The sequence below is a fragment of the Tuber melanosporum genome, assembly GCF_000151645.1.
Source record: "Tuber melanosporum whole genome shotgun sequence assembly, scaffold_67, strain Mel28".
Taxonomy (NCBI): domain Eukaryota; kingdom Fungi; phylum Ascomycota; class Pezizomycetes; order Pezizales; family Tuberaceae; genus Tuber; species Tuber melanosporum.
In genome coordinates this window covers 421,075-436,817 of record NW_003299114.1, presented here as the reverse complement: position 1 = coordinate 436,817, position 15,743 = coordinate 421,075, and the positions used below count along the sequence as shown (strand labels likewise).

General features: G+C 49.5%; 5 protein-coding genes; 2 read left to right on the top strand and 3 right to left on the bottom strand.

The window, feature by feature from the left end:
• The first annotated feature begins 2,289 nt into the window (after positions 1-2,289).
• Positions 2,290-3,318, top strand: GSTUM_00010182001 (uncharacterized protein). XM_002841120.2 has 2 exons: positions 2,290-2,933; positions 3,019-3,318. Exons 1-2 carry the CDS (start codon positions 2,745-2,747, stop codon positions 3,196-3,198), a joined length of 369 nt encoding a protein of 122 aa, XP_002841166.1. The 5' UTR covers positions 2,290-2,744; the 3' UTR covers positions 3,199-3,318.
• A 157-nt stretch (positions 3,319-3,475) lies between these two features.
• Positions 3,476-4,459, bottom strand: GSTUM_00010181001 (uncharacterized protein; the record flags this gene model as incomplete). XM_002841119.2 has 1 exon in its annotated part: positions 3,476-4,459. The coding sequence occupies one exon, from the start codon at positions 4,457-4,459 to the stop codon at positions 4,241-4,243; it is 219 nt and encodes a 72-aa protein (XP_002841165.1). The 3' UTR covers positions 3,476-4,240.
• Positions 4,460-4,489: 30 nt separating this feature from the next.
• On the bottom strand, positions 4,490-5,545 carry GSTUM_00010180001 (uncharacterized protein; the record flags this gene model as incomplete). XM_002841118.2 has 2 exons in its annotated part: positions 4,490-5,099; positions 5,155-5,545. The coding sequence occupies 2 exons, from the start codon at positions 5,543-5,545 to the stop codon at positions 5,017-5,019; spliced, it is 474 nt and encodes a 157-aa protein (XP_002841164.1). The 3' UTR covers positions 4,490-5,016.
• Positions 5,546-5,621: 76 nt separating this feature from the next.
• GSTUM_00010179001 (uncharacterized protein) lies at positions 5,622-5,801 on the top strand (the record flags this gene model as incomplete). Its single annotated transcript, XM_002841117.1, has 2 exons — positions 5,622-5,694; positions 5,716-5,801. The coding sequence occupies 2 exons, from the start codon at positions 5,622-5,624 to the stop codon at positions 5,799-5,801; spliced, it is 159 nt and encodes a 52-aa protein (XP_002841163.1).
• Positions 5,802-5,847: 46 nt separating this feature from the next.
• On the bottom strand, positions 5,848-10,227 carry GSTUM_00010178001 (uncharacterized protein). XM_002841116.2 has 5 exons: positions 9,534-10,227; positions 9,352-9,396; positions 8,696-9,254; positions 6,179-8,589; positions 5,848-6,143 (listed from the first exon to the last, which is right to left on the bottom strand). The coding sequence occupies exons 3-5, from the start codon at positions 8,778-8,780 to the stop codon at positions 6,051-6,053; spliced, it is 2,589 nt and encodes an 862-aa protein (XP_002841162.1). The 5' UTR covers positions 8,781-9,254; positions 9,352-9,396; positions 9,534-10,227; the 3' UTR covers positions 5,848-6,050.
• Positions 10,228-15,743: the final 5,516 nt, after the last annotated feature.

The window sequence follows — 15,743 nt, the reverse complement described above, 5'->3', positions numbered from 1 at the left end:
GCTCTTCCTTACGTCTCTGTACTCCAATTTTCTGAGGCTCTTGGGAACAACCCAGGGTTTGATGGAGCCCGTTGCATAAGTCGAGTATACTGTGTGAGTTGCGTTTGATAAGTAGGAATATGACACGCGGAAGGGTCTAACTGCAATTGCAGAGTTGTTGCATTGTGTACGGGCTCTGAATTGGCGTGTCAGGTTCGCCGTTGAAGGGGGTTATGCCGAAGTCATCCATTGTTGGGTTAATCTTGTTCTTCGTGTCGGCGCCGTGGCCGATGCCACAGCGGAAGGCGATATATGAGTGCTCGAGATCGTCATGGGTTTTTTTAGTTGGATGACTAATCCATGAGGCTCTCCAGATAGCCGGGGCACTCATAGCGCTGCGAGAAGCGGCGGTAGTCTTTGCTGTTGGGGCTGTCTGTGGGGCCAAGGGGAGAACATGGGACATCGTTCTTGGTTCGTGCGCGGGGCGATTACAACGCGGGGCTCCTTTCCGATAGGGGGGCTGGCAAAGCCACCGCCATTCTTGGCCGGGGGGATTGAACAGCTTTGCCAACGTCGTTGATGCAGTCCTCTAGGATGGTGGAGCGGGTATAGGTAACGGCCTCGAAGCCAATTGGCATGCCTATTTCGATGATCGAAAGGACCCCGCCGTTCGGATTTAGGTGCGGCCAGAGTTGTTCAATGGTTTGGCAGTGGAAAAACGACTTCCTAATCAGGAGGATTCTGTTTGTGGCAATGATCAGATCGTAGAGTTTTCTCGGCTAAGCCTTATTCTCTACCGGAGCGCCCAGCATGTAGGGTAGGTTTTTGAAATAGATATCCGACACTCGAGGAATAAACAGAGTCTCGTCCAAGACCCTCGACGATAGCTGCCAGCAATCCACTCCTATCCCTCGCCGCTGGCAGAGCCTTTCCACCCAGGCCAGATAGCAGCTTCCCTGTTCTCGCCAGAAGCTCATCCTTCCTTCTCTCCTCTTCCGCTTCGACAATACTCTGCCAAGCAGGTACCCAAGCGCCCCTACCCCTGACATCCTTAACACCCTGCTCCCCCCCATCCCGGCCGAGCACCCAATCGCCGCCCAAACGTTTCCCCAGCTCGGTCAACGGACTCAAGGATTGCCCATACAGCCCCGGCATCAATGCAATGAAAAAAACACGTCGGCATCGGTACCCGACATTGGAATGTTAGTCGGGCTCAAAGGGAATAGTCAGATTGCGCTTATTACGCTTCTTCGAGTAAATGGGCGAGAATTGGAAGTGTGGACGGTGGAGAGTTCTATGGGTCGAGTTCACTATATGTGAGGTGATGGCCTCCGCCATCAGAGACTCTGTCCGGTCCCTTACCGATGGCAGAGGTCGGATGTGAGAGGCCACTACCTCGTGAACCGACCGACTTCAGTCAGTGGGTTCCAAAAGAGACGAGGAGAACCGCCGGTATGGAGGTCCTCATTTCTTCCTTCTTCACCCACCCCTACCCCTTTGGGATACACAGTCTGCTGGGCAGCCCGTGTTACACATAAACCCAAAGTTAGTCTGTGAATCTAGATTCGCCAAATTGTGGGCGATCCAGTTCATGAAGTTCGCGTAGTCTATTTCGCTGTGCAGGAAAAGACAAAACCCTAGGTGAATCCGGTATGATTCCCAGTTGATCCGCCGTCATTCCTAGATATTGTCATTCAGACTATCCAAGTTGTGCCGCAGCGATGTTTATATTATGTTGTAGTACGACATCTCTGGGAGTTTATGCATTTAAGTGAGCAGTTCATTCCACCTAGTAAGTCAAGCAAGTTACTTCTATCATTCATTCCCATACACTTCCCCCCATTCTACCGCGATTCAAAACAGTCATGCGAAATCAAATATCGGGTAATATATGGTGAAAATGTTCTCCCAAACCTCGGTGCTGAGTACATCGCGAATTATGAGATGAAGGGGGAATCGCAATCCGTAGCTTTTATAAAAATGCCCAAACTACCTTGCCTGGGACTCCCTAATACTAAAATAAAGAGAAAGCAATTCTCAGATATCGTCTTCCTTGGTTTGTTCTTAGTGAATGGGCAGGCGGGCAGTGGGGCAAGCTCGTTAAACTGGTAGCCGGTATTCTAATGAACTGTATTCACTCAAAAAAAAAAGCCTAGGTTGCTCGTCCATTTGCCGCGATGTCTCCCCAACCCAAACTACTCTTATCCCTGCAAAAACTGTACTTTACCGGCGAAAAACTTGGCTTCAACCTGTAGTAAGTTAAGATCTACGGTATCATACCGAACCTCATCAACCCAACCCAACCCAACCACACCACACCAACCTCATCCGCACTACATCCACCACTAAGATGCCCAATGACCCACAAACCCCCTCCTGAAACCCTCTACGCCCGACGCAAAACCCGCACCGCTGCCGCTAACACAACCTCACTCAACACAACTGCAACTGCAACCTCCGCCTCCGCCTCAACCTCAACCTCCACAAGCCCCCTCTCCTCCCCCGACACGGCAAGCCTCGCCAACACCAGCACCATTCACCCCCCTCAACCCAATACCACCCCCACCGCTTCCTCTTCCTCCTCCTCCTCCTCCTCATCCACCACAAAATCCCGCCGCCGTGGCCGCTCCCTCCGCACAAACCTCCTCCTCCGCCCACACCACACCTCGCCAATCCCGTCACCCCCCTCCCCGATAACCATCCCCCCCAGCGCTACCCACGACGGGGACAACGGTGGCGACAATGATGGCAGCGGAAACGTAGCAATGAGCGGAGGAGGAGGGAGGCGAAGCCGAACCAGCAGCTTCATCCTCCTCCCCCGCCAGCAGGAGATCGAATCCGCAGCCGACACTGCTTACTACGGGTTCGTTGTTCTGGGGGCTACGTGGATTGTATTTGTCGTGGGCATGGGCAGTGCGTTGGGGATTTGGGAGTGGGCTTGGGATGTTCCGGACGTATGTTATTCGTTTCGCCGCTTCGCAGCAGGGCGGGGGAGGAAGGTCTGGTGGGCTGTTGGGCTAACGCGGTTATGTGCGCTAGTCTCCATTTCTGAAAATCGCGAACGAATCCGATGACGATAAGGAGGTGCTCATCCCCGGGTATTACCCCGCGCTGGTGATACTTACTTGCGTTATGGCGTGGGTGTGGGTTGTTGTTGCGTGGATGGGGATGAAGTATTTCAAGCATGCGAAGATTCAGGGGGGTGGAGATGATGGATGAGCGGTTGGCGGAGGTGGGGGTATGATGAAGGGGGGGGGGGATAATGTTTAATTTTCTTTCCTGGATAGACGGGGGGGAGGGTAACTGAGCAGGTTTTTTCCAAGAGCGAGACAAGAGAAATCTACCATTCCGATAGTTCACTATAACACCCATCATGGAATCAAATCCAGCCGGTCATATTCTGCGCAAGCAGGCAAGACCGTTTATCATTCTCCCACTTCCAATCCCGGGCACAACTGCCTCCACTATCACAAAGAATCACTCCCCACAGCCAAGATTTAATTCACCAAAATCATAAATTCAGTCGGATATCGTTTCATCTCATCTCATCTTCCGAAAGCAAACAGTACAAAACAAAAACCCCTAAAACTCCATTTGCCATTCCTAAAAAACCGAATATAAAATATAAAAATCAAATATTGAAAGAAAAAAATACCCCCATATTTTTTTTCCTCCCATCACACCATCGATACATACATACATTCTCTCTCTCCCTCTCCGTCTCCGTCTCCGGGCATATGTATAATAGAACAGAACGGAATATCGAGTGTGATTGTATAGTATATGGTATGGTATAGCATCAGGGAATGGGAAAGGTAAGGGGTAGAGGGTAGAGGGTGCGTAAGTGGGCGGGTAGGAGGGGAAAGGGTGGAAGGTTATGCGTGGGGAAGGGCAAGAGGGGGAAGGAAAGGAGTACAGGACGGAAGGAAGGCGAAAAGCCAAGAACAGGGAGGGAGATGCAAGGGGGAAAGGCGATAGGGCAAGAACAACGATGAAATGAAAAAACAAAGGGTCTTCCCGCATAAACAGGTCGTTAACAAAGGTTTTTTTATAATTGTTTTTCCGTCTTTTTTTTCAGACTTTTCGTTGAGGTTTTTTTTTAGGTCTGTTTTTTTCCTTTTTTCTGATTTTGTATGATTTCCATCTCTTTTTTTTTTTTTTTTGTTCCTCCGGATATGACCCTTTGATGTCCGCCTTGCGCTTGCCCTCCCCAAGTATCCCTCTCTTGCTCCTTCTCTTTCCTTCCCCCCCCAAACACCCCTCATCCCCACCCTTGCCTCCAAGAACCTCTCTCCAATCCCTCTGGTCTTCGTTGTCTCCCTCTGGTAGAGGAGGAGGAAGCCGTCGTTCCGGTCGATCCGATCGACAAAAGGCTAAGAAATCCCCTGACAATTGAAGGAAGATGAAAAACAAAAAAAGCCCCAGAATTGAAGGTGAGAAGAAAAAAAGCTGCAAGGAAAATATATAAAAGATAAAACATAATATGGACAGGAATATCAAATCAATACAGAATAAACGCTCATTCAACTACAAAATCCTATTCACCCGATACATGAAACAAAGGAAATTCCTATTGTCCTTACAGAGAAACATTCGAAAACGTACAATGCCATAAGATGGGTTAAAATCACAAATAAGCAAGAAAAAATGGAACCCAGAAGGTAATCAAAAACACCGTGCCCCGGAGAAAGAAAATCAAAAACGAGGGGGAAAGGAAACTAAAAATCTCAGGATGAAGACGAAATACCTATGCCCCAGACCGAATACATGATATGAAAAATCCAAACCCAAGTACAAGGAAGGTTAAGGAATGCTCGACATCGACACTCGTTATATACGTGAGAAACAGGGAAATGAAGACTTGTAAGGAAATATGTGTAACCCCCTGAACCTTTAAACCGCTTGCTCCGTGCCATTTATGTGAGCGAACAAACAAAACTTTTCTAGATGACTCGAGGGCGAAAAGGTGGTAGTCTGACGTGCTGAACTTCGTTTCATCTTACACCATCACAGACGGGCATGGCAAACAAGGAGGATCTAGTGGGTGAGGCCGCCATTCTTGACGCGTGCTTCCATGTGCTCGGATTGTGCGCGAAGAGCTTGGGCCATAAGGCGCGTGGCTGGAAAAAGGTTAGATTATCTATTTGGCAACCATAAGCAGAGGGGAAAACATACCAGGCCAGATGACAACCTTGTCAAGCAAGTACGCGCTCACATTGAGTACCTTGGATCCCAGACCAGAGTCGGCTCTTAGGATATTATTCCCTTGACTATTCGGATTGTTATTCCAATCCATAGACATTTTCATCTCAGCGTTTCTCAACATCTCCATAACCTTGGCAAGTAACTTTCGGTCCTCATGTTCAAGCATCACCAATCCCTCAAGGCTTGCCATGTTGCACTCGTCACTCCCAAGAACACCCATATAAGGGTTAACACGTTCCTGCACAGTAGCAATCCACTCGGCAAGTACCTGGGCACAGTCAAATGTGCACAGCGCTGATTGGATGGGAAGCTCTCGGCAAGCGGTAGTCAAGGAGGACGAAGCGCCGAGGGTATCAGACATAGCAAGAGAATCGGCAGCGTAAAAGGCAGCTTTGCGAAGATGTCTTTCCCTCTTGGCAGAGGCACTTGAAGAGTCAATGTTCATGCCACTGCTGCTTGTGGAGTATCGAGGGGCAACTCCAGGTTCGATCTTAATCGGCCGTAGGCTGGGTGATGGGGACTGGGAAGCAGGAGATGACGCGGGCGAAATTGCACCAGAGAAGGACGAATCGGAATGCGCCGAGATAGAAGAAGCGCTCGATGGAGAGTTGTTCTGAGCATTCTCCCATCCTCTTGCAATCTCTTCGGCCATAGCTTCGTAGTCCCTAGCCCAAAAGAATTCTTTGGCTCTGCCAAGATCAACAAACAAACGGATGTAAGCGAGGTCAAGCAGAGGAATACAATCCGCTGACAGGGGGCCCATCGCGTACGGATTGGGTCTCTCAATGCTATGATGGGGGCTGCTATACCAGGCGGCTTGCCATGCCTTGAGAGCAGGCTCGATGTGAGCGTGCATTGTCTCAGCCTCAGATGACGTCCAATGGCGAGAGTTGTGTCTTTGTCTCGTTTCCCAAATATAGACATGGAGTGCGCAAATCAAGACGAGGCATCCAAACGTGCTTGGAATAATCCCGGAGGGTGGATACGGGGGAACACCGCCCTGCTGACCATTGGTAAAATTTTGGAATTGGCCTGGGGAACCATATGTCTGCTGACCGGCAGATAAGAGCCCGGTAAGAGCGCTTGTGAAATTGACCGAGTTTTGTGATGCCAAGGCTAGACCACCACGGGATTTCCATACCGCAGCGGTCCCAGCCGACCAAAGCTCCTCGTCGCACGGCAAGTCGCAGCGGATCTCGTTATTCATGAGGGCAGGAGACAAGTTGTGTGCCGCAACAAGCAAGCTTGACAAAAAGTGAACGGCGTATAAAGTCCGTTTCCGCTCCTCAGCAATGACCCAGCTCGTCCACTCTACGTTCTCATCAGGCTCCATCTTGATGTTAATTCCGCCCCAACCATCGCTGCCCACACTGCCACCATAGGATTCTAAGTCACCCATATGAATGTCTCCGTCCTCTTGCTTGAAAGTTTGTGTAGTGGATACATGAGGCTGTCTAGTCAACCCAGCAGTCCTGGCCAAACTAACCAATGCTGCACAGTGAGTGACAGCGGTTTCACAAGCACTCTTCTCTCCACACTGCAATCCGTAAATGACGTTCAAGAGCATAGCCTGTACAAGCCAAACGGGAGTATTGGTCCCACTATCACCGCCGCCTCCACTATTAGTATTGAGACCGCTAAGAGCAGCAGTGACATCAGCCTTTCTACGATCTTCAAGGAAAATTTGAATTGTCTTCTTGGATAACTCGAAGATATCTCGGGCGATGTTTTGCTCGAATTCGTAGAGGGCGCCGATTGCAGCAATGGATAAAACGAGGCATCCACCACCCCCGATAACCCCGTTGCTACGCTGACCGCCCTTGACACTATTCGTGAATGCCGGGGAGTTGAAATTGAGGGTCGGGATATGGAGGAACGGAAGATGTGGATGGAAATATTTGATGTAGGCCCCGACGTATCGCTGGAGATCAGCAGTGCCGGGCAGGCCGGTAGCCTTCCCGACAAATGGGGGAAAACTGGTAGTTCCTGGTGCTGGCTGTGTAGATGTTGAATACCGTCGTTGATGAGCACGGGGAGGCTGATAAGTCTGAGTGCCCTGGCCGTTGAGAATACTAGGTGCCTGCGCGAGCGTTGCCAGCAATGCTGCTCGAGTAGCATCCGTCACGGATTCCGCAGAGAGTGAGGTCATGGATGACCCACCGTTGCTATGCAAGGAAGTGGCCGAAGATGTACGATTGTCAGCGTTATACTGGTGATTGTTGTTGAATGGTGGGAAGTGGTGGCTCATGGTGGAGGGTGAGATCGAGAGCGGTGGACCGGAGTAGTAATTCTCATGGGACGATTGCTGAGCCAAAAGAGTTTTGGGGGAGATGGTTCCCGGTGGCGGTGGCGTTTCATGATGAAAATTCGATCCCGAGAAATCATTTGGAGAATTAAAATTGATGGCATTTCCGGAACCCGTACCCATACCCATCTGACTGCCCCATCCTTGATTCTCATTCAGAATAACCTCACTGATTCCACTGGCCGATGTAGTGCTGAAAGCACTGGGTGATGACTGGTCAACAGGATCCATAAGACTTCCACCACCAAGTGGATTCATCCATTCGTAATCATCTTCATCTTCGATATAGTACGAAGAATCAAGGCCAGGGAATGGGGGCCCGAACGGTGAAGTTGGCGTCCCAATCGGTTGCTGAAGGGGTGACATATTGAAGTGCAACGCCGCCGGATTGACAGTTCCTCCAAACAACAAACCATCAAGCTCATATTCGGAAGGAAGCATGGAGGCAGAACGAGGCATCATCCCACCCAGATCCAAAGATGACAGCGATGTATCAATTTTGGGCACCGCGTGCCTAGGTTCCTCATGAGCCCAGGCACCCCACGGTCGGGTATTCTTCGGAAAGACATACCTGGTTTCTTCATGATTCAAAGAACCTACGCCGGTGCCGCCCATATTACCTTGAGCACTGCCACTACTTCTTCCACGGCTCACATTCGCATTGGCAGCTGCAAGCATCCCAAGAGTTGAGGCGTCTACGTGGGCAATGGTATTCGCCCTAGGCCTAGCCCTCATGGCGGAAGCCCCACCATCACCGTGACTGACTGGGCCAGTGGCAGTAGTAGAAACTGAGTTCTTCCGGACCCTCCCAGGATTAGTGGATGTTACGGAGCTCGTGCTTTCTCTCCGACCGCTGGCTCTTGGACGACTGCTGGGAGTGGTCGTCATATGCAATTTCTGCTGGTGTCTGAGAAGTAAGTCCCTGCGGGCAAAACAGCGCGTGCATTCTGGGCACTCAAATGGCTTTTCCTTCGTGTGGGAGCGCTCATGGCGCTTGAGGTGTTCCAGACGTGCGAATGAACGTGAACAAGTTGCACAGACATGAGGTCTGGGTTTGTCCGTCTTCGGTGGGGGTGGTGGGGGCGGCTGAGTTTTGTTCCCTAATAAAAAAGGATAAAAGCAAAGTGGTCAGCAAAGACGGCACAGTGCACATCCAATGAATGATAAGGAATCATATGGCACAGATGTAGACAGGCGAAGCCATACCACTATTCACTCCAGCATAAGAGGACGACATCGGAGGAGAGTTCGGGCTGGTTGTCGATTGAAGCACGGTGTTATCCGCTGCCATGCTCAAGAAAAGGGCTCCGATAAAAGTCCAAGCGAGGCTGATAAATCAGACCAGGCTTGCGAGAAAGAATGTGGTCAGATTGACGAGACGCTGGGGAATCTAGGATAGTAGACGGAAAGCGACCCGATCCACAGAGAAACGCAATTTAACGACCTAGTAAGCCTCCCGGAACTCGAGCCCAGATATTGGAGAGGTATATTTGAAATGAGGGGGATTTGTTTCCTTCAGAAACTCTCAAGGCTGATTGGCAGATGGGTAGAATGAGACTCCAGCTGTAAGTAAAACAATATCCCGTTTCCTGATCGCCGGCAGAAGCCTGAACTCACTAAGAAGCAGGAGCTCTCTCGAGAAAGCGCGGCCAGGTCGAAGGAATTCTGGAAAAATTGGGATGGATCGAAACTGGATTTGGGTCGGTCTCAAGTCGTCGATACGAAGCACGGTGCTCTCATCAACACCAAGGCTATCAGTGGGCGCCTGTTCTACATGTTAGCATTGTTGCTCGGTTGTTAGAAGTTCACCAAGTCATAAGCTCAGAGTGAGGGGAAGGGGGAGGGAAGAAAAAATTTCACACCGTGTTTCCAGACGTAAATGTTGAAGAGAACCCGCAAAGTACAAACTATAACTCACAATCGTTAATAGGAAGTGATTTTCTTTCCCCCTCCAAAACAATTATAGTAAAGAAAGGAAGAAAGCTTGTGTTTTCTTTTTTCCTCCAGAGCAAGCAAGGCTAAGGGATTAGAAGGAGGTACCCACAAGCCAAGGCAGCAGTGAACAGTAGATGGGCTAGTGATTCACCGCAAGAAAAATAAAGACGAAGCTAATCCACTGAATACCACGCCGATGGGGGAGAGGTATAACCAGAGATGAACACAGAAGGGGAAAACTCCTTTTCTTTCCCTCTTTCGAGTCCGATGAATGAACAGGGAGCACAGCCAGAAGTGGCCAACGAGTTTGCGTCACCGGAGTTTGTCAATCTGGTTCCCCGAAAGTTTTCCTGTCTGCTCTTTACCCAGTTGTCCCGCCGAGTCCGAAAGGGCAGAACAGAAACCGATGAGGCGACGAATTGAGACGACAACACTCGCCTGAAAAGAAGACTTTGAACGGTTGAACAGGTGAAGGCGAGGCCCCGATGTTTATTGCTTTCTGGAGCGCTTGGTCCGGGACGGGTCAAGAGCAGAAAAAGAAAAGGTAATTGAGGGTCGAGGGAATTGAAGGAAGGGGGGGGGGGGGTGACAGTGGTGGATGTGTGGTGGAAGGGTGGGCTGGTGGTGCGTTGCGTTGTTGGACGGGGTTTGGTAGATGCGTGGGTGACTCGACAACTGACAGTTTTGGTCCGAGTGTGAGTGTGTGACTTGACAAGCAAACACAAGAAGGGACTGAGCTGGTTGACTTCAATTGTAGGCCAACCTGAAGTGTTCCTCTAGAAATAGTACCTTAGGAGAGAAGGGGGGATAAGACGAAAAGGTGGAGAGGGGAGGCGACAGGTTTGAGGTTTGGGGGCCGGAAATGACCAAAGAGATAGACGGACAGACGGACGAGCAGACACTTCAACCCGGAGACCGCAAGTAGAGAGAGAGAGAGCTAGGTTGTGAAGCCAGTTTATGTGTGTGAGTGAGCGAGTGCGTTAGAGCTGGTATCATAGGCTGGCTAGCCAGGCGTAACAAGCGATTTGAAAGCAAGATTTCTAGGACACACGGAGAAGAAATTAATTACCAAAATTAATTCGTTACTCCTTCTATTTCCTACAAATCCACAAGTATCATGCCCATAAGAAAGCTAGTAAACTGTTAAATCAGGTTAATAATCCCACTCTTATACGAGGACATCTCCGGGCACGGTACAAGTACTGTACTCGAGTACTTGCAGTCTAAGTCTAATAATGCCACAGGCAATCGCCGAAGAGTTTTTTTTTCCCTCGCACTTTCTTGTCTGGTCATTCTCTCTACTAATTGGTAAACCCATCACGCTCTATGGTACAGTACGATACCGCCTCTTCAAACAACCCCCCCCCCCCGTGCTCCCCCGACTTCCGAGTGCATCAATTATGCAGTTAAAACACCAAGCCTTCGTTCAGAGGAAGGAGCCTTCTCCCTCTCTTCTCAAACGCTCCTTCTAGTTTTGTAGGATTGATTTGCAAGCTGCATTTCTCCATTATTATTATTTTTTCCGTAGTTACCTAGCTTTTTCGTTTCGTTACAATATTACCCATTTCTCCCTTCTCACCCGTCCCACACCTAGACAGTCGTCGCCTTGGACAGCCATGGGCTGTCCTGAATGTATGATAGGTTTTCCGGATGGCTGGCTGGCTGGCTGGCCCTGCCCAGTAGCTTTCAGTCAACTCAGTTAGTCAGTCTGGTTTTGGTTTTTGAACATGCCCGACTGACGACTGGTTAATCCAACTCGCAGGGCCGTGATACGATGCATGAACTTTTTTTTTTTTTCCCATTAATTTTTGTATTTCCGGGTTGTTATTTTCACACGTTATTATTTTTAACTTTTTGACCCATGATTAACGCCCGGACCAATCAGTAGGAGGGCGCGAGTGAGAAAATAGAAAAGAAAAGAAAGAAAGAAAAAACAGAGCCATAATAGGAAGAGGAACAGTTTTAAGGTGGTGCAATATGAGAAAAAGAAATGCTGGATGGGCAAAAGGGCAATACCGGTACAAGTACGAGTACTCGAGGACCGCACTCGGGCACAAAAAAAAAAAAACGCCACCCTTCCTCGACCGGAGCTAAATTGCTACGTCGGAATAGTAATTTCAAGCCGAAGGAAACAGCCGCCCCCTCTGATAAAAGTATTTCTTGCACCTTGTCTTAAATGTCGGTGGCCTCGTCTCGCCCTTTCTCTCGGCGACAACGAGCAGGGTACAGTACTGGTATCGTACTCTGTGCTCTCGGCCTATGTCGCGGCTGTCCACAGCCCAGGGCAGTACACGCCCCGTGGTTCGTCAACGCTCAATTGGCTTGCATGCAGCAACTGTGGGTCGCAGACTCGCGGTCGCGGTCTGTCGCTCTTCGATGGTCAAATTCAGTCAGGGTGTCTGAGGAGAAAGAAAAAAAAAAAAAAAAAAAAAAATGAGAGGGATGAGAGGGAAAAGCAAAAGGGCTGGGGAAAGAATCATTTTATCCCATTTTTATTATATATTTCCCTTTCAATTCCCTTTTCAATTTCCATCTGTCTAAAATGGGCAGGGATCCGGAGCGGAGATATGTGACAGGACGGGGCAGGTCTGATATTCAGCAATCGCATTGGCCGAGGCTGGATGTACCGGTATGGTACCAGACGCCGTATCTGTGGGTGTGATGTATGATATGCTCAGGAACGGAAGTGTGTACAAGACGCTAGTTGTGGGAAGACGCTAGGAAAGGCTGGTACATAAAGCTCGATGATTCTGGTACGATATACTTTCAATTGCTGAATGGATGGATAAGGTAGCTGATGTGCGAGCAGAGGCTCTATCCGCGGCATTGCACCCTTTGGGCTTTCTCGCACTCTTACTCACTCGCTCACCCGTGAATTGTGCCTATGCTGATGCCTGTGCACCCGTAGAGTACATACAGCACTTGCACCAGTAATCGCATCGCAACCCTGGCTCCGGTCGCAGAGTTCATCGTCGCGGGTTGGTTCGCCTACAGATACGAATCACCGGTGGTGCATTGTACTTGTAGGGGGGCAGTCGGAAAGCTCTCGAGGTAAGGAGTGAGGTACATACATGGTGGGGGTTGTGAAAGATAGTCATCCAGCAACATCATCACTAAATTTACCATCAACCTCACCTCACTCGGACTGGTCCCCTCAGCCCAAAATTAGAAAGAAGATGAAGAAGAAGAAGAAGAAAAGGGTATCTACGCACGCAAGTTGTATTTCGTTCATTCCTACGCACACACATACATATCGTACCGTACCGAACCGTATCGTACATACATATCCTACGGGTGATTGTATGATATTGCACAGCGACTAATCGATGGCCAGAACAGCAGTATTATCCGTGAGATAACCGTCTCAAGATAGAGTAGGATCCAACGATCCAATAAATATGGAGGCATATTGACTTTGCATCGAGGTTGAAAATGAGAGTGAGGGTGACAGAGGGATGTGGGAAGCATGAGGACGGATAGAGAGATAGACGCAGCGGAGGAGGGATTCGAAGAAGCGCTACCAGCACAGTACAGTACTACCTCCTGTGGCATATTCTTCCACCACGATACATATGTAGAGAGAGAAGTAGAGTACATCCAAGGCTCTTCCTTTTCACCCACTAATCGAGGCTAGCCACAAGCAAGGCATGCACAGAAAGGCTCCCACCCAAACCGCAAGGGTAATGTGCAAGCGATGTCAGCGCCTGCTCATTGGGACTGAGACTATGGACATCCTGCCAAGCAATACGGATACTCACGAACGTCCGGAATGCACAACCCGACAGATTTGGTATGGTGTGATTGAGGATAGCATAATTTCTTTTCCGAATTCTCTCTCTTCCTCTGTCTCTTTGCTCCCCCCCCCGACCCGACCCACCTCTCTATCACAGAAAGCTTGCTTTGCTTGTTTGCTTACCTGCCTCCAACTTCCTGTCCACGGTATCTGACCACTCTGTTAAGATTTTCTCCACCTCGTTCTCTTTAGAGCGCGCGTCTCAATGTCTGATAATATATCATTTTTTTCCCCCTTCTTCAGATGTTGCCGCCTTTCCGTTTCACCTGATGCGCGTATGTCTCGCAGTAGATTGCCGGTACTCGTACTATGATATGATAAACCTTTTGTCCCTTCTCCCCCCCCCCAACGAATGAAGGGAAAGGTTTCTGATCTATTCGATCCTACCGAGTGCAAACAACGCCATACACCTCATGTACGGTACAAGTACGAGTACCATCTTATCCACCTTGCAGAACTGTAAACTAAACCTTTCTATGCCAAACTGCATCGCGCTCAGCCTAGGTTGCCCAGCCCTTTTGTCTCAGCCTTCTTGAAAATCAAGCTTCCTCCAGCAAGAATGGAAATTGGGGAAGGAGGGGGAAAACAAAAAAAAAAAAAAGGGAACAGAAACAATGTTGTAAAGAAGGCCTTCGGTGATCGAGCCCGGGAGGTTAGAAGGGGTGACTGAATCGGACTCTGAAAATTCTGGTCCGGTGGTTCTTTAATGTCTTAGTAAGCAAGAATAGTGTGAAATAGCGCCCAGAAGAGAGGAAAGAAGATTTCCAGCCCGAGCGATAATCCTCTCCGCTTTATCAGCAGGTAAATATGAACCTAGCATGCCCCACATCCCTCCCTGGAGAACACTGGAAGTAGCTGAAATATCGCGTGTGGAGAGCTCTTCTCGCTCATTGAAGCTGCAGTTGGTTCATTCGTCCGAGCTTTCCTGCATAAAAGAATTCAACTCCGCCTCCTCAATCCTGGATCCTGATCGCCTTTACCTTACCGTAAGAGCGCAGCGCATGCCAGTACGGTGGAGCTCGCTTTTCATTTTATTTTTACCCAACGCCAGGCATTGAAATTTGCTACTGTTCGGCCTCCCGATATATCTTTCTATGAATCTGTGATGTGTGATACCGGTATTTTACGGTACAGTACAGTACTGTACGTGTCAACCGAGCATGGCAGTCACTTTTTATCCGCCCTATTAACACTGGGCCCGTTCGTTTGCGATTGCAAATAGAGTATTGTGTGGTGAAGCTCATCTATCCAATTCCTCAACCCCATACGAGCGCTATTCAACCTTCAATCTATCTTTCGTCTCTGATGAGAGGTCGAGAGCGCAGTTAGGCAGCAGCGGTAGCGTCGGCATGGGGTGTGCCGGCAGGCCATCACACAAGTACCAGTACCGGTATGGCACTCGAGCAGATAATCCCAATCATCTTACCAATGATGTCTACCAAACTAAGACATGGAAAAAAAGGAAAGAGTTCATCTCATCAATTCCAATTCCGCAGGTGAACTCTCCCCCGAGACTTACCTATCCTCCCATCTGGCATCACCAGACATTAGCTCCTACCAAACTAAAGCAACTGCCGGTATCGACCCAGACAAACGCCACCCTCCAATTCTTCCAAGTTAACCCGCGAAAATATACTGCTCGTCGCATCTCTCGTTTCGATTAACTGGCAGGCAGACAAAGGCAAGCAAGCATCTCGCAGGAGCCTGAGGAGAGAGGAGGAAGGAAGGAAGCAAAAAAAGATCAAAAACCATAGTAACAAGGGTGGAGAAAGAGCTCCCCCACCACCACCCTTCGATTGCCCGCATGACCCCAGATTTTCTCTCGAATCCATCTCAAACGAGTTCCCTACCGGACTAAAGCTAATTGGACCGAAAGATCGAAAGTGCGTCAGCACGCCACGTGCCCGAAACGACTGTGGCCGTCTGGTACTTGTAGGTAGTGCTTTGGGCTTCGCTTCGGTCGCAGGAGGAAAAAAAAGAAAAATTTGGGAAGCACAGAAAGTGTTCTACAATTCACACACTCACGTTGTGTCCCGCACCGTGATGGTCCACTTTGTGGTGGTGGTGGCGGTCCACTGCAACAGCTGTACGAGTACTCGTACTCGAGTACGGTGCTCGAGTAACTTGGTATTTCCACTGTCTGGGTGGTGGCCATTTTTTGCGGAGCGAGCGACCTGTCGACTTTTTTTTCTTATTTTCGGGGAAGAGGTGGGTGAATGAGTGAAACAAAAGGAAGGGGGGAGGGAGAGGGTATCCTTCCGGTACGTTTATGTGGTTGTGGTGCGGCTTCTCACCCTCTCTCCTATGTCAAGGGGAGTGGAGAGTACGGTACCCGTAGACTACTCGTACTCGAGTACCGATAGGGTACGAGTACAGTACAGTACTCGAGTAAAGAAAGACCTCAGCGATCTCCAAGACCGAGCTTGTCCGCGGATGAAAGTTCAAATCAACTTTTGCCAGCCAGCGAGCCCACCCCCTTCCAGCTGCTCGCATCAGGATAAACTCCTTCCCCCCGACCTGCTAGTT